A 22085-nucleotide genomic window follows, 5' to 3' on the forward strand; every position below is an offset into this window, starting at 1 on the left:
AATTTAACCCAAAGAGGGTTAAGAGAAAACTTGGCTTTCTTTCATGAATATTGCCTAAAAATAACACGGGCGCCATACAATGTTCTTCAGGTAAAATTAATGATGACTTTCATTGAACTGAATTTTGGTTTTATTAAACTGTATGGCATTTTAAAAAAAAGCGACCAAAACCGCGGAAAAAAATGACAAAAAAGAGACAATAAGCGCTGAAAAAAATTGAAAATAAATGTTTTTGTAGAATGTCGTAGAAAGTAGGTTTATTGAGTACGAATTAAAAAAAAAAGTGTAGAAAAAATATGATGGTTGATGGGAAGACAACACAAGGGTTAAACATCAGTCACTCTGAAGGCCTCGTGCATTGTGGAGAGGCTCCTAAACACCATCCGGGTTCCCCCCGCGGGGGTTTAAATCTGTGTGTGTGGCCGAGATGTTAATCCATGTGACGTCTACCAAGAGATTTTCACCTGCTCAGGTTTAACTCTCAGGCCTGTGACAGGGCTTTGCAGATACTGTGTCAACCACTCATCTCAATTCTCATGTAGTTTGCGCAAAAATATCGCCACCGATGTGGTTACGTTTTGTGTGTGAGCTACTGTTAGGATCCTGGTTGTATTTCGGGAAGGATTGTCACCTCTAGTTGCCTTCTTGCTTTGTCTCTTTTTAATCTATACCCAGTGGTGGAGTATTCAAATAATTTACTTAACCCTTGTGTCGTCCCGGGGTCAAATTGACCCGTTTTCCCATATCAATGTTCTTTTTGATTCCCCAAAATCACATGATTGATTCCACACAACGCTCTCTGGGGTGATTTGGAGGTGTTGTATTCAATTTTATAGCATTTGAAAAACAAATTGAAGTGTTGTTGAAATAGTATTGAGTAAAAGTTGACATATTCCAGTCTGTGGTTATCCATCAAAATCCATTCCTTTAATTTTAGTCTCAATAATTCCTAATTTCTGCTTTTCTAACTCAAACACTGGGTATAATTTCCTATAAATGAGGTTTACTGACCATATATTCCAAAAATAACTGTAAAACTAAAGTTAATAACTTAGTGTTATGTAGTGTTGAAAACGTCAAAAAAGTGACAAACATGGGAAAAAAGCGTCAAAAGTGTTGGAAAAAAAAGGACAAAAACTAAAGAAAAACTTAAAAACTTAAAAACATGGATAAAAAGCATCAACAAAATTGCTGATTTTCAATTTTGACGGGAAGACAACACAACGGTTCAAGTGCCCATATACTGCTGATTTTCAGGTTCATAATGATATTTTAAGGTTGGACCAGAATAGGTTTACATGATTTAATTTTCAAAAAACACCATATTTCTTTGTACTGCACATTGCTGCAGCTCGTCTTTTTGTGTGTTGAGCTCTGTTTTAGCTCCAGAGTGAGGCATCTCACTTCTGTTCCATCTTTGTTGGGACTCGCACATGCGCTGTAGCTAGGTACTGTAAGGACTACTATCCAGTCAGAAGCAGAGTATGAGGGCCATGACAGTACCTAGGTAAGGACTACTAGCCAGTCAGGAGCAGAGTATGAGGGCGTGCCCTGACAGTACCTAGGTAAGGACTACTAGCCAGTCAGAAGCAGAGTATGAAGGCCCTGACAGTACCTAGGTAAGGACTACTATCCAGTCAGAAGCAGAGTATGAGGGCCATGACAGTACCTAGGTAAGGACTACTAGCCAGTCAGGAGCAGAGTATGAGGGCGTGCCCTGACAGTACCTAGGTAAGGACTACTAGCCAATCAGAAGCAGAGTATGAGGGCCATGACAGTACCTAGGTAAGGACTACTAGCCAGTCAGGAGCAGAGTATGAGGGCGTGCCCTGACAGTACCTAGGTAAGGACTACTAGCCAGTCAGAAGCAGCTTATGAGGGCCCTGCCAGTACCTAGGTAAGGACTACTAGCCAGTCAGAAGCAGAGTATGAGGCCCTGACAGTACCTAGGTAAGGACTACTAGCCAGTCAGAAGCAGAGTATGAGGGCCCTGACAGTACCTAGGTAAGGACTACTAGCCAGTCAGAAGCAGAGTATGAAGGCCCTGACAGTACCTAGGTAAGGACTACTAGCCAGTCAGAAGCAGAGTATGAGGGCGTGCCCTGACAGTACCTAGGTAAGGACTACTAGCCAGTCAGAAGCAGAGTATGAGGGCGTGCCATGCTATCATATGTTACAAAGTGACGCACGTTTGTCTCTGAAGTAAAGGCTGGACTACAATAGAGCTGTTTGGAGCAGTTGGTGAAGAATGTTTTCTGTTGGTGATGGGAAGTCCCTTGGGGGGGGACTTTGGGATTTTTTTACTTTGTAAACCTATAACGTGCACAAAAAATGATACAATAAAGCCAAAAAGCATAATATGAGCACTTTAAAAGTATCAATGCCATAATAAAAACTCCATTTGAAAGTCCTGCATTCAGAATCTCACTTGGGTAAATGCATACAAGTACTCAAAAAACCCAAAGTAAAAGAACTGCAAATGTAAAGTGGCTGCTGTCAGAGCTAAACTATTATATTACTAAACCATACTCATTGATATATTAATATGTAAGTAGTACTTTAATATGGTCATTAGTCAAGTTGGAGCTAATTTGAACTACTTCCTAAAAAAAATACGTTATAGTAGTTTAAACTGTAACAATGGATCACACTTAAAATATCAATTTGAAAAGTAACTGTAGCTCTCTAATAAAGGTAGTGAAGTGAAATGCACAATATGTATCTATGAAATGCAGTGAACTAAAAGCATAAATGGAAATACTCAACTAAGTACCTCAAGATTGTACTTACGTACAGTAGTACTTGGGTACGTGGTTACACCTGGAGCTTGACTGCTGCGGTCTAGTTGTGTAAAGGGTACTGGTCCCACGCAGTACTGCAGGTACTGCTTTGGTTACCAGTCCCAGTTTACACACATCAACATCTCCCTCTGGTGGAGAATATCTGCCTTCAGAGGAAAGTATTTTCTAAGTTAGTAAAGTGTTTGTCTTTGTAAAACCCAGTGGAAACATCTTTTTTAACCCTTGTGTTGTCTTCCCGCTGACCTGGACATTTTTTAATTTTTTTTAATCAAGGTTTTGGTCGTCTTTTTCGGCTCTCTTGTGGCTTTGGCCCAATGTTTTTGTCCCTTTTTCTGAGCCTTTTGACATTTATATGGGTTTTCCCCCCAATTCTTTATAACATTTTTGTCACTTTTACATATTTCTCTACTTTTTTTTTAAATTCTTTTATCAATTTATTTTTCTCCAAACGCTATGAATTTGACAAAAAAACACCCAAATTCAATGAAAGTATTGACATGATTATTTATTTAAGTTGTGAGGAGTGTTGTTGGGAACCATCAACGTTACTTTTTTAGACAATTTGTTTGAAGGAAGCCCAAATTTCTGATATAAAAACTTTTTGGAAAGGGGTCCAATTTGACCCGAAGACACCAGGAGGGTTAATACAAGACATTAACGACAACCAAGGCCAGTGACAGGGTTAAAATGCTTTTACTGTAGTGCTACAGTACGCAACATGTATGAATGAAAACATTGGACAACACCTTGTTCTCTTGTTTCTTTCCATATGACAAAAATATCTGGCATGTAGAATTCCCACAACATGGCAGTAGAGTAGAAAACAGGAAAAGAATGAAATAACAAATTAAGGTGTAAATAAAAGCATTCAAAGAGTCGACCTCCTTCTTGTGCTCTCCGACTTTCTCCCATCGGGCAGATCAGTGTACTGGCAATGGAGACTGAAATTGAAGAGTTAAAAACCAAGATCACAGATCTGGCTTTGTATAGCACAACCTTAATGGCTTACTTGCACACGTGTGCTCCCTCACACTGACACACACACACACACAAACTCACATCCATACATACACAAAAATGACAAATCCACCCTGGGAGAGCGATTGTCGCCCCTGGTCTCCGTCCTCCAAGCTGAATTAGATTAGGAAAGTCGAGGTTAATCACCCAATAAATACATTCTGAAATCTCTTTTTGAAAACACAGACCTCCGGACAAATATATACAACTTGATTAAAAGAAGAAAAGAAAAAAAAAACTCACTTCTAAGTGTTTACGTGTTAAAACAGTCACTTGAACGTGGTGTGGACCAAGATGGACACATGAACTCCTTCTTTTAGGCCGTAGTTTCCTCTCTCTCTTTCCCCCCCCCACACGCTGCTTCTCTATGTAACTGATTGTACACACTAGTGTTGTGGTCTAGACCAAAGAGCAGTGCTATGCTATTATCCCTTCTGTTACAGCACTACAGGCACACAAATACAAAGACACTCTGTTTGGCTCTCTGCCCCTCCTCCTTCCCATTATCCTCCCTCCCTATGTGTCACTACAAACACACACAGTGCTCCCTGTAAACAAGTACTCTGTCCTCTCGGATTATAAATACTGTTTTGGTAAAATTATCATCATTAAAAGACAGAGTGTATTTGAGTGTACATTGATACAAAACAGACAGAATTGCACTGTTGGAAGATATTCCTTCGTAGTTTGCCCTGTTTTTCTTATTCTTCTTCTTTTTTTTTGGCTTCAGCGTTAAGGCCCAAATCTGGAGAGAAAGGGGAGTAGGAGAAGTCCAAGCGGAGATCTGCCTGCACCCTTAGGGCCTACTGTACTGTAGGTACGGACAACACATACAGGCAGGCACACCGACAGATAGACAGTATTGCAGGGCAATATAAAAAGATACTAAGGAATGGTGAAACATCCTCTTTGTCATTTCTCTTTTTGTAAAATCATTCTTCATCATACATTTCATCTTTTTATTCAAAATCTTTTTAGCCATGCTCTCCTCTCCTGTCCAAAGTGCATGGGTGCCGGCGCTGACTCAGTCTGGCTACACTAGGTGGTGCTGTTCCTCTCTGCAGATGGCTGACAGGCGGTGGCTGTGGCTGTGTTTATTGCTTTCGTGTCCAGTGCTGCTCCCCTCACAGAAAAAACAACGGGATGAAGTTGCCCTCCGAACACTGATCTGAGGTCTCTGCCCTAATCTGCTGATTGGAGTCTGTGCTTTTAACTTTTTTGTTTTTTTTTTTGTTTTTTTGGTGGAGGGATCGGATGGTAGATCAGTGCCGGAGGGAAACTCCTCCCTGAGGAGCGGGCTCAGGTGAAGACGTAGTTGAGGAGGAGCTGGGAGAGGAGCAGGACACAGAGGATGAGACAGTGACGGCCGGTTAGCGACACGCCGTCGTCCGTCGCCCTCTGACGAGTCAGCTGACGACTCAGAGCCGCCAGGTTCCTACGGGGGAGAGAGACGGGTTAGGAGAACGGTTTAACAATCAGCAGTAGTTAAGTCTAAACAATCTAGAACGATCACAGAAAAACACAAAAGTCTGTACTACAACAGAACAGGCTCCTGGCACCATTTTGTATTCATCCAATAGTGGATATCAATGTGGGACTTTCTAGACATCATGCTACCCCAATTCCCTCTACAAATGTGTGCGTGCATGTAAATGTGTGTTCTTTTCACCGCTGGATGTCCTGCTGTGTCTTCTGTATGGACGTGATGGAGGCCTCCATCAGGGCGATGTCCTTCACCTCTTTATTGCACCGTGCACACTGGTTTGAGAAGCCTGGGCACAGTACAGACAAGAATAATAGACTATTGTATCGCAGTTTAAGATTTTGTTAGTTTTGAGTGTGTGTCTGTGTGTGTGTGTGTGTGTGTGTGTGCGTGTCTCACCTTCATTGTCTGAGGACTCGTGTGTGGGTTCTGGTGTGGTGCTGCTGCTCTCCGTGTTCTGGCTGCAGCTGGATGGCTGGCTACTGGCCTTTCGTCGTTTCCCATTCATCTCAGCCTGGCAGGGGGCAGAAGAGTCTTAAGTGTAAGTTATTTACACTTCACTGCAGACAAATTGACAATAAAATGCTAGCGGACGCAGCAAAGATCGGGTGTAGCTGTCTGGGCATCACTGCGGCGAATAACAAGTGAGAAAGAAAGGGGCTGGTCTTGTTTGTCAGTGATTTTTGATGCACTTAAACAGAAAGTGCAGTCTGGCCTGACAGGAAGCAGTGCAGCTGCTACAAGCCATCTCTCTGATGAACAGCTGACTTCTTACCGTCAGTGTCAGGTTCAATTCTGGTCAATAACCCAGTAACACTGTCTCTACAGCACCTGGTCACTGGTTCCACTTATTATTCCACCTATTTACTATTATTCATCATTCTCATTCTCATATCTCACTTATTATTTATTATTTACTATTTACTCATCATTCCCATTCTCCCATCTCTCTTATTTGTTATTCAGTCATCATTCTCATTTTCTATTTCAGAACTGTCCATAATGTTCATACTGTTCATATTGTAATATAATAACATAACACTATTTATTCCAGTATCCTTGCACTATGCTCCATATTTAAATAATTTTTATTGCACTCTTTGTTCACTCATGCCTCTATATTGTTCTGTTTAGAGTATGTATATATTGTGTGTATACATTTGTGTGTATATTTTTTGTTTTGGTTGTTTTGTGTGTAAGCACATTGTGAGCAACGATGCTCCAAAGAAAAATTCCTCGTATGTGTCCTCATACCTGGCGAATAAAGCGGATTCTGATTCTGATTCTGAGCTTACCTTTGGATGAAATGCCAATGACACACCCTTTGATAGATCAATATAGCTCTAGTTTGGAGGTGTGTGATTGGTCTGGCTAACCTTTTGTTGGCTGGCCCAGCTGTGGCTGTAGGAGAGTCCGTTGTGTCGCCTCTGGCTTTTCTCGTGCGTCTGGACCACGCCTTCCTTCTCAAACTGAACCAGACAGCGCTCCGGGTCCCACGGCCGCGTGCTGCCAAACAGGACAATGTGATAAGCTGTGGATGCAGTCATTTAAATCTCAACATCTTAATAATTTCCATGTGTTTTCCTCTTATTACTTTACAGTTTAATCCTTGTTATGATGACATAGAATCTACACTAATACAGGGGGAACAGTCCATTGTTGTGTTTCCTCGGATCAGGGAGGCGCCAAAAATCAGGGTAGCAGCTGTCCATGGTCCCGCTACATGTCCTGCGATGCCATGTTACATCCTGCTACGCTCTGCGGTGCCCAGCTACGTCCTGCTGTGCCTTGTAACGCCCACAGTGCCCTGCTATGCTACAAAGAACTACTACAAACAAACTCTTCATTCTAATCCCTACCGGTCGTCAGACACCGCCTCCCAAGAGCCTGGGTCTGACCGAGGTTTCTGCCTAAAAGGAAGTTTTTCCTCGCCACTGTCGCACTGTTGCTTGCTCTGGAGGAAACTACTGGAACTGTTGGGTCCTTGTGGATTCTGGAGTGTGGTCTAGACCTGCTCTATCTGTAAAGTGTCTTGAGATAACTCTTGTTGTGATTTGATACTATAAATAAAATTGAATTGAATTGAAATTATTTGCTTGGTATGAGTAGGGTTGGGTGTCATTTTTCCGATACCAGTGCTAAAGCAATAATTATTAAACGGTGCATGTGCTGATACTTTAAAAAAAAGTGCTGCCATATGGTCAAAATGAATTAAATGATTTATTATAAAAATAACTTATTTCACCAGTAAATTGCCGTTTAACGACAAAAACAACCACCAGATGGGAGAAGGGTATTTTACAACAACTTTGAACGCACCACAAGGCTACAGGTTGGTCTGTGTTTTCCGACGACGGCAGCTGCAGACTGTTATGTGCCAGCGTTGGAAATACAGTCCCACTTTACACCTTTTAACGTTAGCTGTGAGCATTTCAACTGCTACTAGCTTACAGTAGGCTGACGTCGACTGCTGTCAAGTGTAGTGTTAGCTAGCGCCGCGTGCAGCGATGCTTCTGTCGCCTGTAACGTTCGTTTCGGAGCACCAAAGAGCAGCGCAGACGTTTAGGTGGCACCAAAATGAGGCGCTGAAATCCGCGTTGGTCTTTCAATCCGGTAGATACCGGTTGTTTAGGCATCGGTGCCATATTTGCAACGGGTTTCGGTACCCAACCCAACGTATTAGTGCTCATACTCCATATGCCTGTAGGTCCACTCGCAGGTGACTGGGTCCTGATGGAAAAGTGTGGAGGTCCAGGGTTTGTCGCCTCTCTCCCTGGCCTCCGCCCGCTGAGCTTCCTCCAGCACAAACTTCTCCTGGGTGGCCCGCAGCTGGTCCCGGTCCATGATGGCACTGGTCACATGCTGCCACAGTCTGTGGAGAGCATATTAAAACGGAATGAACACAGGGCATGCATGTTGTACATATAAGTGTCACTGAAGTCAGCAGTAGTTTTGTCATTGTCTATTTTACCTTGTCAAGCAAAGATGTGGCTATGGCTAATACCATTTCTAAAGGCTGCATTTAATTGAGGTGTCTGTGAGAGAGCCCTGGTATTGTGCATGTTGACATCCTGACACACCTAAATGTACACCATTATTAATATCATGTAGTATGCCTGTGTTTTACCAGCCAAATGTATTCTGCGAGTTTGTAGTGTTTGACAAACGAATGATTTAACTTGGGAAATAAGCATGGGTGCTTTACCTTTCAGACTCAAACTCTCCCTGCTGGTCTGTCTGGACCACTTGTCTTTTGAGGCGTCTGCTGCGAATGTCCGAGGTCGGGTTCCACAGCGTCTCCTGCTGGCCCGAGCGCTTCTCATTAATGAACACCTCACTGTCCTGAATACAGCAAAGGCAACACAATGTTCAGTCCCACACCGCTGGAAACAACGGCAAAATATCTTTGGTTGGTGTTAACGATTTCCAGTACGTCAAATGTTAAACCTTTCGATGCTTTTTCATATTTGTTCAGCCCGCTGTGAGAGCCCTCTATCTCACTGCTGCTCCTAAATCCTTTAACCCTCCTGTTGTCCTAGGGCCAAATTTTCCAAAATGTTCCCATTTTCAAAAAGTTAATAATGTCAGAAATTCAAAACAACAAAAAGCAACATGGATGTTTGTCTACAAAGCTCTTCACAAGTAAAATGATCAGTTCTCTACTTTAATTTAATTTGGAAGTTTTATTTAATTTTATTGCATTGCAAAATGTTAGAAAAAGCATTAAAAATGCAGGAAAAAGTCCACAAAAATGTCAAAAGGCATAGTATATAAACATCCGAAAAAAGTGACAGAAAGACTTGTAGAAAAGTCACAAAAACGTCAAAATGTTGACTCGGAAAAAACAAAAAGTTACATGGTCGACGGGAAGACAACACAAGGGTTAATTACTAATTCTGACTCTAACTACTACAGAGAATCACAAAATACTGAGTGGCAATGAGGGAGTGGCAGAGAAAGATTGTAAAAGATTAATTTAAGAGGGAGATTGAGACGGCAAGTGGGGTCAAAGGGATAAAAACTGGATAAAAGCTCTCACCCAGTGTCCATCAACGGTGGCCAGGAGCTCCTCTCCCGCATAGATCTTCCCGCTGATCTGATTCACAGAGCAGGAGCCTCCAAGGAAAGGCTGCAGTTAAAGTGTAAACACATTTAATAAAACTGCCCTTATCTCAGATCATACAGAGTTTCAATCGCTGACTAGTCAAGCAACTATTACAGCGTAAGAAAAAGTAACTAGTAACTAAGAATATGATGCAAACTTGTTCAAAGATATACCTTGAGTTTAAACTCCAGCTCTGTGAAACATTTGGTTTTCTCACACTCAATGGTGACCTTCCCACCCAGCTCTAGTGTCATGGTGCCGTACAGGATACCTTCAGGAGGTACAGATACAGTGTGACAGCATCAGATCAACAGCACATCAATGAACACAACGTTAGGAATATCATTTATGATCTAGACACTTGACTTGACTGTGAGACAAGATGAAGACGGTGATTTACAATACACCCATACACTGTACACTCGGAGAATAAATAGAAACTAGACCCGACTTCCATTCCATCCATCATCTATCTCCAATTTTGGCCCTCTGCCATTTGAGAGTTCATGTTCTGAGTGCTATTTTATTTCCAGTAGCTCAGACGCATTGGCAAGACAGATAGCTGCAAAGGGTACAGCCCACACCACACCCATGATTTGTCACAGACGACCGATTTCATCGGAACTGTGGAAGATGAGCTTGTGTGTTGACCTCATGCACCGTAGCTATGTTTGCTAACTCAAGGGTGACAATGAGGAGCTTAGCAAGAGCTAAGGCCAGTTGGGTGAGACAGGAAGTCCAAACTAAAATCATCCAGGAAAAAAGCAAACTTGTTCTGTAATGATACTTTGTAAACCTGTGTCTACACAGGAAGTGCAGCGTGAGTGGCGCATTAGCAGAGCAGCAGCTTCAGTGTGTCAACACAGGATGTGTTTAGGCACAGTATTGAGTGTAGGTCACCTGTGCTTGGTTTAGTCCAACACTTAATCAATGTAGTTATTAGGGGTGGAAAAAAAACGATACAGCATAGTATCGCGGTATTTTCAGTAGCAATACTGTATCGAAAGTTTGTCTGCTTGGCACTCCCCTTTTGTAGCAATACAATTAAACTGATATGAACAAACAGAGAAATGTATCTTTTTAGATAAAACAGATGTTGACAAAGTTTCTTTTTGGTGACATTGTTTGAAATTGGGAAAAATTCGAAGTTGGAAAAAAGGTTATAAATTGCAATAGATTGCAGAATATTGCAATATGTTTAAAAACGCAATAATATCGTATTGTGATGATATTGTATCATGAGGCCTCTGGTGATTCCCACCCCTAGTAGTTGTGTGTGTCAAACAGAAGAAAGTACACTTTAAGCGTTTTTAAAGTATGCATCTAGAGGGGTGGTTAGCACGAGCCGTTTAAAAAAATAAAAATTAAATAAATTTTAAAAAGGCCGTCACGCAGCCTGTGTAAACAGGTGTAATCATTAAAGAAGGAAAGCATATGTTCTATCAGACTCTTGTGAGACATGGCTTAAGAGCCTCCTTGACAGACACATCTTCAGCTCTGTGCAAACGGAAAACTATTTTCTGAGTTAAATTTATGCTCAACTGCTGTGTAAAAACGTTGCATTGTTCCATGTGATGGTAAGAATGACGGGTGTATTAAACTGAACTGAGGTATCAACATCCTAAATTGTTAAACAAGTTCAAAGGATTTATTTCAATTTAGATGCAAGGTTAATGTTTGGAGGGTTGGTGGTAGTACAATACTACCAATTTAATCAAGCACGTCTAAAAGCACCATGCAAATTCAATACATTACATTGATGTTATTTTGTCTTAGTTAGGAAAGTAACGTTTAGTTAGGAAAGTCTGGTGCCTTTAGTCCCTTCCACATGGTAGAAAAAAGGTATATGGTGGAAGGTGTACAGTTTATTATTAATTCAACAATGGTGTCGGCTTGGTAACGGGTATCGACAGACACACAAAGCCCAGGCATCGGTATTGGCACTGAATAAGTCAGGTGGCAGATGGATTCAATAGTATTTAATGGGACAGTAAAGCTGACTGTTACGTGTGAAAAATATTGAATTGTTATTAACACAGCAGGATTAATATGGACAACAACACCAAAAAGGACGACTTATTGCAATAAAACCTTCTAAACCTCTGTTACCTTTGCAGTGTGCGTACGGCATTGTGATGATATACTCCTCATCCCTGCCCAGGAAGAGCAGCCTGGCTTTTCCATCCAGGATAGCTGACAGAGAGTTACCTACAACAGAGAAGGCAACTTGATTAAAAACACAATAACCAACTGTCCTTGTAGATCCGCCTTAAAAAGCTTATACTGACGGTCATTTGTTGCGCCACAAAGCAGAAAAGATATCCCGTGACCAATTGCTGTGCCCTTGCATAACTTTAAATGTGCGTGTAAATGTGTATTGGTCACACTGGACAAAAGATTACATATTGTATTATGCTGTGTACCATAGAACTTGGATTTGGCCAGGATGCTTCCACTAATAGAAAAACCATCCTTCCTATTGCAGACATAAAAGGCAGAGATGGGCGGATGGTGAGACACCTATCAGAGGAGAGAGAGAGAGAGACATTTGAGCATCGGTGTAAGGGAAGGAGGTATCAGATACCCTCTGGCAAATATTCATTTTACACTTGTTGCATTTCACAGGTTTGTGCTCTGTGAGTTTGCAGAATTGTGCAAAATATATCAGACAAAGGGATGAATCGTGTCTATCTGGTTTCACCTGTTCCGCTATGTAGAAAGTGCAGCTGTCGGTTTGAGGATGAAGCCAGCAGCAGCGAAACCTTTCCCCCAGGATTGGGTTGTAAGGCTTCTTCAGACCCTGGGAAATGCAAACACATACATACACATTAATATTAATTTAAGCATCTTCTGAGACAAGGACACTTAGCCAGTACCCAATGGTGAGGACCAATTACATTGAAGATGATTACTGGATCAAACCGGCCTCACCCATGACATTTCAACAGTTAAGTTACAGAAAATAAGGCATGGAACACATCAGCACTTGTCTGGACTCCAGGCGGAAAACCCTACAGTAGATTTCCTTATATTGATTACAGATTACAGAGGTTAACAGGTTTTTACCCGTTTATCTCCAGGGAGCCTCCTAGGCAGTCAGCCCAAAAAGTGTTGAGCGAGCCTAGTTTAATCTACAGGCTGGCTCATGTTGGGGGTTTTGTTGCCACTAAGAAAATACATTCATACCGAGTGGGAACAAGTGGGAAGTGCCTCCTGACGTTTTTACTGCAGAACTCGACCCAGGGCAGTCATTTGTCAAGCGGCCAAGAAATACAGTGTCACAGAATGTCATGTTAGAAGGTGGTGAGACCAAAAAAGAGCAGTCTGAAAAATGCTAAAACACTCCCAGTGCTCCAAACTCTACCACTTCCGAGAGTCAGACAGGAGAGTGTGTGACTGAGAGCCGTTCGGGTTCATTCACACAAGATCAGTCTGTCCGTCAATTCACTGAAGGGTTGTGCAACTTTTCGCTGCGGTTTTTCCCGCACCACCCTGCGGGCATAACTGCTGCCACCTAAATCCAGTACACCCTTTCAGAATGATTGCCTGAGGCAGGCAAGGCAAGGCAAGGCAAGGCAGCTTTATTTGTATAGCACATTTCAGCAACAAGGCAATTCAAAGTGCTTTACACAAAATCAGTTAAACAGATAAAACACAAGTAAAAACAGTTAAAAATCACAAGCATTAAAAACCGGTAAACACATGAATAGACAGTTAAAAACAAAGAGAAACATAAAACACAAGAATAAATTTACAGTGCAGCATAAGAAATTTAAAGAAATGATTAGTCATTTAAAGAAAGGCAGCATCAATAGAAAGGTCTTCAGCCTTGATTTAAAAGAACTGAGAGTAGCAGCGGATCTACAGGTTTCTGGGAGTTTATTCCAGATATGAGGAGCATAGAAACTGAAAGCTGCTTCACCCTGTTTAGTTCTGACTCTGGGGACAGAAAGCAGACCTGTCCCAGATGACCTGAGAGGTCTGGGTGGTTCATAGTGTAGTAGCAGATCAGCAATATATTTTGGACCTAAACCGTTAAGTGATTTATAAACTAGCAAGAGTACTTTGAAATCAATTCTTTGAGACACAGGAAGCCGTGTAAAGACTTCAGAACTGGAGTGATGTGATCCAGTCTCTTGGTCTTAGTGAGGACTCGAGCAGCAGCGTTCTGAATCAGCTGCAGCTGTCTGATTGATTTTTTAGGGAGACCTGTAAAGACCCCGTTACAGTAGTCAAGTCTACTGAAGATAAGGCATGGACAAGTTTTCCAAATCCTGTTGACACATAAGTCCTTTAACCCTTGATATATTCTTAAGGTGATAGTAGGCTGACTTTGTAATTGTCTTAATGTGGCTGTTAAAGTTCAGGTCTGAGTCCATGACTACACCAAGATTTCTGGCTTTGTCTGTTGTTTTTAACATTGTTGTTTGAAGCTGAGCGCAGACTTTTAATCGTTCCTCTCTTGCTCCAAAAACAACCACCTCAGTTTTTTCCTTCATTTAATTTCAGAAAGTTCTGGCACATCCAGCCGTTAATTTGTTCGATGCACTTAGTCAGTTTTTGTATTGGACTATAGTCCCCTGGCGATAAGGTTATGTAAATTTGTGTGTCGTCCGCATAACTATGGTAACTTATTTTGTTTTTCTCCATAATCTGAGCCAGTGGAAGCATGTAGATGTTAAACAGAAGAGGCCCCAGAATGGAGCCTTGCGGAACTCCGCACGTCATATTTGTACGCTCAGATGCATAATTACCTATAGACACAAGTATCCCTATTCTTTAGGTAGATTCAAACCAGTTTAGTACTGAGCCAGAAAGGCCAACGCAGTTTTCCAATCGGTCTAGTAGTATGTCATGGTCGACCGTGTCAAATGCAGCACTGAGATCAAGTAATACTAAGATTGAAATTTTGCCATTATCTGTGTTAAGGTGGATGTCTTTAAAAGACTTTGACAAGAGCCGTTTCAGTGCTGTGGTGTGGTCGGAAACCCGACTGAAAGGTATCAAAACTGTTGCTTAGTGACAAGAAATGGTTGAGTTGTTGAAAGACTACTTTTTCAATGATTTTACTTAAAAACGGAAGGTTTGATATTGGCCTATAGTTGCTCATTAGTGACTTGTCTAGATTGTTCTTTTTTAAGAGTGGCTTGATTACTGCAGTTTTCAGGGCCTGTGGAAAGATACCTGAAAGAAGAGATGTGTTCACACACAGGAGGAGTGCTTAGGTCTATGTAAACACAGCCTTAATCAGTTAAAAGCTTTGGCAATCACCAAACGGCTGAATCCTCTTGTTACTGCTGATCTTTGACATGGAAAAATGGCATTTGACAGACAACTAAGCTATAGTTATTTGTGTTTACTATATTTAATATTACTAAAGAGCTAATTTGAAAAATGTGTCAACTTTAAATATGCTATAGATGTGTCCTTATCTTTAAAAAGTCAAAACAGGTGTTGCATTTGATAATCAGAGTTACCATCTGGTACAATAGTGAGGGAAATCTTACCTTAGGCTTCTTGTAGAAGCCAGACAAGTACCATCTCAAAACCTGCTTGATCCGACCGTATGCGTTCTCCTCCAGGGCAGCTCTGTGGCGGGAAAGATGGAAGGAGACGGACACAATCACAACAAGAAAAGCAGACAGATAATAGTTCCAGCCCTCATCTGACTTTGAAGGAAAATACTAACATGTGCACACTCTTATGGATGGACGGACACACGCACGTGCGCTAGGGTTGTGCCGATGGACAATATCATCATGATGGAGAGCCAACGTAACACCACACCCCCCACCCTGTCACACACAATCTAGTCCTAGTCGCGGGCACTGGACGGTGTGTACCCAAAGTGTCTCTCTGAACATCAGACTGACTGCGTTTCTTATAGTCTTCTTGTCCTGCACCAGTCAGTTAATCTATTTCTGGGAAACATGGTTACCTGTGAAACAATTCCTTATTTGATAAGACACTTAATAGTTTTACACATAAAGTACCAATCTATTCCTTAGCTGTGGGATCTTGTTACCTCAAACTAAGCCCTCTGTGGAAGATCCTTAGAATAGAGGAAATACAGTTGAAAATCTACATGCCTAATCATTCCACCTATCAGACTGGATTGGCTGGATTGGACAGTCTCTCTCTCTCTCTCGCTCTCCCTGTCAGTAGTAGCTCACTCTACCTGTTTTTTTAACATATCTTGCTGCACACTAAATTTCCTTTTTAAGGATAAATAAAGTTGAACTTGATCTTGGACTAGTAACGTAACAACACAAGGTCATGCTCTGCGCCTCGGCTTGGAGAGAACAGGCGTTAACATGGAGCGCTGTCACCTAGCTTTGCACACACACACACACACACACACACACACACACACACACACACACACACACACACACACACACACACACACACACACACACACACACACACACACACACTTGTGTGTGATTATCAGTTACTGACTGTGACAGCAGATCAGCGTGGTAGTAGTAGTCAGACAGCTTGTCCAGGAAGGAGCGAGGCTCCAGGATGAAGGTGGGCAGCACCACTTTGGACAGGTCCATGCCCGGCCGCAGCTGCTTCAGCAGGCTCCAGATCAGACCCTTGTTCTCCTCTGAGACAGTCTCCACCTGGGAGGCTTCCCCAGCCTGAAATAACACATACATATTTTTTTTTTTTTACATTATCTTGCAGCCTCATTGGACATAAAACAAGATAAAAACTACTGCGAGGGAACAGTAACCCACACCAAACCAGGCAAAGCTCCCAACTATAGTCTCGTATTGCCTGGCTGGCTACACCAAGCGGCAACAACCGCCTGAAAAGTGAAGCCAATTCTGGTAGCATGGGGCGTCCACTGGCTCCAAAAAGAAGTCTGTTATGGGGGAAATCATTTTCCTAATGAGTTGATGGCCTCAATCGTTAGTTTCAAGTCTTCTTTAATACAGTAGGATGTTCATTTTGTAAATTATGATCCCATTTATTTTAAAATTTATGATAAAGCAAGGGATGCTTTAGGGGCGTAGCTACACGCCGACCTGTCAATCATAATACAGGCTTAGCAATGCGTATCCATGGCACTGTGTACATTTAAATAGCCATTAACTTTAAGTGCCATTAACTTTTAAAGTTAAATGGAACACTTAGGTTGCCAATACATGTTTTGTTCAGTGTTCTGCTAACCAAGCTAGCTAGCGCTAGTGTTAGCTGAAAACTTACAAGAAAGTCGGCTGATTTTTCCAGCTCTGTGTACTGCTGTGTTCTGTGTTCACCCGCCAGTAAAACTCTGCTAAAACACTGGATTACTCTAATCAGAAGGGTTGAAAATCATCAGCTTTCTCTTTTTAGGTGATTAGCTTATGGCAGCGCCATTGCAACCATACACAACTCTGGCTTAAACGTGCCGTTCTCCTCAGCTACAACCATTTGTACAAATATGGTCTATCTGCCCCCAAAATACCAAGACGGCGACGCCCAAAATGCAAACTCCTGGCTTCAAAACGGCAGTCCACAAACCAATTGGTGACGTCACCAATGCTACGTCCATTATTTTTATACAGTCCATGAGACAGGAGAAAAACGCTCTGGGTTGTTTGCATTTCTTTAAACCAATCACACTCGTCTTGGCCGGCCTTGGCCAGTTTTGGACGCAGTGACGTGGGCTTTGTAAAGTGGTCTTGGGAAGGAACTTGTTTGGGTGGAACATTTTCACCCCACAAAAATAACACACCACATACACTATAAAAGAAAGTTAACTTTTTACACAATAAAGTAACACGAGCTGCTGGTACATGGTTAAAACTTACCAGTGTATTGCCATGTGTACTTTGTCCACACAAATCACACTTATCGGTCCCAAATGTCCCAGTTATATGGTAAATGCGGTAAGCATATTCTTTGTAAAGCTTTAAAATCATTCCACAAAAGAACCAAGCAGGCCTGCCTTGTTGCATACATTTTCTTTAAAGCTAACACCCCGCGCCGCCGGATATTAGGCTTTATCCTGGAAATGTACTTCCATTGATCTAGACTATAAATACTGTAGCCATAACCTAAGCAACTCACCTCAGCCATCTCCTCTGTGCTCTGCTCTACATAGGCTGTGGCCTGTGGCCCGGGGGACAGGTCGTCCGATTGGTCCATGTCGCTCTCCTCTGTTAGCCTTCCACCGTTCTCATTGGCTGTAGTGTCCCAGTCATCATGAGCCTCTCGCTCCGATTTGTCTGAAAAGCCGTCATGCTCCATGTGGTGATTGCCCAGCAGCGCAGTTTCATTTAACCTAACAGTAAGAGAGGAGAAGTGAACACCAAGGTTAGAATTTTATTAAGCGACCTTGATATTCCACCATTTTACTGCTACTGCATGTCCAGCTTAGACAAAGCTCTTCTGGAAACAAATTACAGATACATAATCACAGGATAAATGAGGTAGTAACCCTGTAAAAAATGTGAGTGCTGATCTTTGACAGGTTGTTTCTGAATAGATCTGAAATGGTGTCATAAGTGGCTCTCAAAATAAATGCCGGCAAGTCATAACCAGGGATGATGTAAGCGGACTGTGATTAGACATTAAAGATGAGTAACGTCACATGGCATTACAAACATCTTGAGCAACTTGATTATACTTCAGTGCTTCAAGCTTTTAACATTGCTTCTCCAGTAAAGCAGAGAATAAAGAGCTCAAACTGGCACAGACGTCTGAGAGAAACAGAAATGAACCTTGACGGCTGTAAATGTGTATTGAATCTGTGATCAAATGGCATCCTCCTCTTCTGGCTATGTGTGAGACTATCCACTATAAAAACCAGGCAGTCCTAGAGGGCCTTATGGATTAAGTAAATCTGACCCGCCTGGTTGCCAGGACAACCAGACCACATCACCTCATTTCCCGGTTGGAATGCAATCAGGGCACACAGACACAGACAGGCTGAGAAATAACTTATTGAAACTGCATTCTTTGCTTATTTCTCATTTTCTTAATGTGAATTTGCCAGTCTTGGAAAACCCAAACCTCAGATGTCAAGAACTAAGAGAACAAAGTTGAAAAAAAGAGGGAAACACAGTGAAGAAAGTCATGCATTAACTTGTAAATAGCCAAAGAAAGGAGAAGCGAGAATGAAAGAGAGAAAGGGAAGAGGGGGTTAAATCGATTGCAAATAGGGAACATCATGGTACCAATTTTACAGCCATTTTATAAGTCAGACAGTGGACATCTGTGCGTCACATTCAATGGGCTACACTAGCAGACAGACACAGAAATGAAAGCAGGTCTTAATCATATGCATGGGATTCTAACAAATACAGTCAAATGTTAGAGCAGCGGTAGATAATTGGAGTGTGTCAGCTTTCAAAAGCACATTCAATGATGGGATTCTGCTCAAAGAACAATAAGAAGGGAGTTCAATTTTCAAAATGCCCCTAGGGCTCGACAGGAGAGAAGAGTCACATTCCTGCTCCCTCTGTGTAACACTAACCAACCAGTTGTGTTATTTATTAACCCAAACACACCCTGGAACAGAGGCTGCTTTCCTTACCTCGAAGACATACAGCATGCGGACAAATTTTTCCTCAGGAATCAAAACACCACCGACGATGTCACCAGTAAATCCAAACACAGTCTGTCCTTTCCTCCTCTCCTCTGCTGTGCCTGTGGTAGTGTTTTTAATCTAATGACTAAAAAGTGCAGTTTGTTTCCTCGACTCCAGCACACCTGCTTCCTGAATGTGTGTGTGTGTGTGTGTGTGTGTGTGTGTGTGTGTGTGTGTGTGTGCAGATCCGGTCTGTGTGCCAGTGCATGCACGTGTGTTTGTGCGGGCTTGCAAATGCTGCGGTGTTGCTGTCTCTTTCTGGGGGGTGTATGGTTCTCATTCTACATCATCTTCCTGCTCCTCTGTCAGTCATATGATCGTACGGGCTGCTCTGATTGGCTGGGAGAGGAGCAGGAGAGGAGGGAGAGCTGGGATGGATGGCCAGAGGGAGGGAGCAGCCATGAAGGAGGGGCGGAAGGGGGAGGGGCAGGGAAATGGATGTCTAATGTAGAATGTAAACAGCACACTAACAGTGACGCACACTTTTAAAAGGAAATGTGAAAATAACTATAGATAGGTCCATGTAAAACATGTAAAAAGTAAGAAAGACACATTTGCATGTGATGATAGTTATGGGGCTTTTTTTGTTACACAACTGTACTTTTGTCATCAGTTAACAGACTGCCAAAGTGGAGCACACACACGCACACACACACACACACACGCACACACACACACACACACACACACACACACACACAACACACACACACACACACACACACACGCATTATTTGCTTCCTTTGTAATTACCCTTATCACATTCATTTGGTTCCACATTCATTACAGGAACAACTAGTTGTTCTGCTTGCATTCACATTTCCTGTCTGCACTGTCACTATTTACACAACAATCTCAACACTCTATTTTGAATTTAAAAATCTGCTTTGAAAGAATTTAAAATATTCTTATGGAAAAAATTAAATGTCGGCCTAATTCCAAAGGCTTTAAAAACCTCAGCAGTTTGGAATACATTTCAATGTTGTTTCATGACTCTTCTATCCTTCTATGATAATTATTATTCTATGCAGTGCCCAGTAAAGCAGATTTTAAAGTGCCAATATTATGCTCATTTTCAGTTTCAGGATTGTATTTAGAGGTTATATAAAAATATGTTTATATGGTTTCAAAAAACACCATATGTTTGTTGTACTGCACATTGCTGCAGCTCCTCTTTTCACCCTGTGTGTTGAGCTCTCTGTTTTAGCCACAGAGTGAGGCATCTAACTTCTATTCCATCTTTGTTGGGAGTTGCACATGTGCAATAGATAGGTAATGACTACTAGCCAGTCAGAAGCAGAGAATGAGGACGTGCCCTGACAGCAGCAAGGACTACTAGCCAGTCAGAAGCAGAGTATGAGGACGTGCCATACTAGCATATACAATAGAGCTGTTTGGAGCAGTTGGGGAACAGTGTTTTCTGTTGGAGATGGTACGTCCCTTTGGGGGGGACTTTGGGTTTTTTCACTTTTTAAATCTATAACGTGCACAAACAAGATATATAACACCATAAGGTAAGTGAAATGAGCACATTTACCAGTCTCACAAGGTGCCACTTTATACACCCTACAAAGCAAAGGTGACTACCAGGAGTTTACTGGTTCCAAAGTTCAAATGCATAAAAGGTAAATACATTAAAGGCACAAACTAGGCCAACATCATACTATGATTACACTGTTCCAGCTCAACAGAATAGAATCACACTGATCCCATGTAATCATATGCCGCCACAGGTTATCAATTAAAAATGACTAATCTCTCTCTCTCTCTCTCTCTCTCTCTCTCTCTCTATGCATCACACCCGCACAAACGCATGAGTACACATACAGTATATACTGTATACACATAACTACTGTAATTACCTTAATGACCATAATTAATGACCCGTGTTGTACAGCTTTGCCACTAAAGCAAAATAAAACAGTGACAGGCTAATTTTGGCAGAAGTGTATTCCATTGGGATTCCATTTGCAGAGTAATGGATTTTTAGGTTAAGTTAGCTACAATAAGCACAGTGGCGACAGTAGCTACCTCCCACAAGATGACAAGATCACATGGTCCAAAGCTGGTTGCTTGGGGAAACTGGGCAAACACTATAGTCAAGGCTTGAAGATGATTATTAATAGCAGGATCACCTATTTTTCCTTCATGCTGTCCCTGTCTTTGTAGTTGATGTCACAGCATCACACTCTTTACTGCATATTTATGAGCGCCTTGATTGTGTATATACAGTACCTGCATCTAACTAGTGGTTGGTATGGTTTCATGTTACAGTCTCGGGAAAACCAGACAGAGTAATGTCTACATGAATTAGTTTTTTTAATGCAACCTACCTAAAGTATAAATTCATAAATTCCATGCATGAGCATGTACCTTAAGTATTTAGTGTGTAACTGTTAATTAAACTAACACAATAGCAAACAGGAGGTAGTTCCCTGAGACCAGCTGTAAAAAGTGTTTATGTATGTAAACACAAGATAAATTGTCTGGCACTGCATGATAAAAAGTTTAAAGTCGCATTTTCTTTTTTTAAATATGTCAGGTTTGTACGTGTGTGTGTGTGTTATGTGGTGAATGTGAAGATGAACTGCTACCTCCTCTGTCAGCTCTAGCCACTGAAAAGAAATAAGAGGAGAAATCAGACCAATCACAACAGCTGGTCAGTCTGACATCATGTTGCCTGAGCTCATTACTATTCATGAGCTGGGTAAAGGATGCTGATAGACAGGCTCTCATTGGATAGCTGTTAGCCAATCAGAGTCAAGTAGCTTAGCTCGTTGAATACTAATGAGAACGGGCACAAATGGAGCTGAGTCTTCCTGCAGGCTTTCTATACCACGCTAGAATGGCTTGAAACAAGGTAGCCAAGGTAACCAAGGCATTTATTTTCCACAAAAAATGTTACAGAGTCCATGGTAGAAGTTCAGTCATTACCACAAAGTAATGAAATACATGTGGCAGGGCCCAAATAAACCAACATTTTACTAGGATGGTGCACCCCGTTGTTCCTTAGCTGTTATTCTAAATTGACCAGAAACCGCAGAGACTATATATTTCAGACCTACCATCTGTGAATTTCTGACTACATAAATA

General features: G+C 41.8%; 1 protein-coding gene and 1 long non-coding RNA gene across 11 annotated transcripts in view; one reads left to right on the forward strand and one right to left on the reverse strand.

Moving 5' to 3' along the window:
* Nucleotides 1-1324: 1324 nt before the first annotated feature.
* Nucleotides 1325-20364, forward strand: LOC116693644 (uncharacterized). Its single transcript, XR_004332967.1, has 3 exons — nt 1325-1448; nt 1508-1565; nt 20265-20364. It is a non-coding gene; the product is annotated as an uncharacterized LOC116693644 (long non-coding RNA).
* The window catches only part of osbpl5 (oxysterol binding protein-like 5), a 62302-nt gene continuing 43695 nt past the window's right edge, over nt 3479-22085 (reverse strand). For all 10 annotated transcript variants that reach the window (XM_032522741.1, XM_032522736.1, XM_032522739.1 and 7 more), the window contains 14 exons: nt 17471-17684; nt 15869-16053; nt 14914-14995; nt 12108-12206; nt 11830-11926; nt 11516-11614; nt 9580-9677; nt 9341-9430; nt 8507-8643; nt 7994-8173; nt 6678-6807; nt 5701-5815; nt 5488-5590; nt 3479-5253 (listed from right to left, as the gene is read on the reverse strand). In XM_032522741.1, the coding sequence (XP_032378632.1) occupies nt 5118-5253; nt 5488-5590; nt 5701-5815; nt 6678-6807; nt 7994-8173; nt 8507-8643; nt 9341-9430; nt 9580-9677; nt 11516-11614; nt 11830-11926; nt 12108-12206; nt 14914-14995; nt 15869-16053; nt 17471-17684 (1765 nt within the window). In that variant the 3' untranslated portion in view covers nt 3479-5117. The remainder of the gene's footprint in view (nt 5254-5487; nt 5591-5700; nt 5816-6677; nt 6808-7993; nt 8174-8506; nt 8644-9340; nt 9431-9579; nt 9678-11515; nt 11615-11829; nt 11927-12107; nt 12207-14913; nt 14996-15868; nt 16054-17470; nt 17685-22085) is intronic.

This window comes from Etheostoma spectabile, chromosome 8 (assembly GCF_008692095.1).
Source record: "Etheostoma spectabile isolate EspeVRDwgs_2016 chromosome 8, UIUC_Espe_1.0, whole genome shotgun sequence".
Taxonomy (NCBI): Eukaryota; Metazoa; Chordata; class Actinopteri; order Perciformes; family Percidae; genus Etheostoma; species Etheostoma spectabile.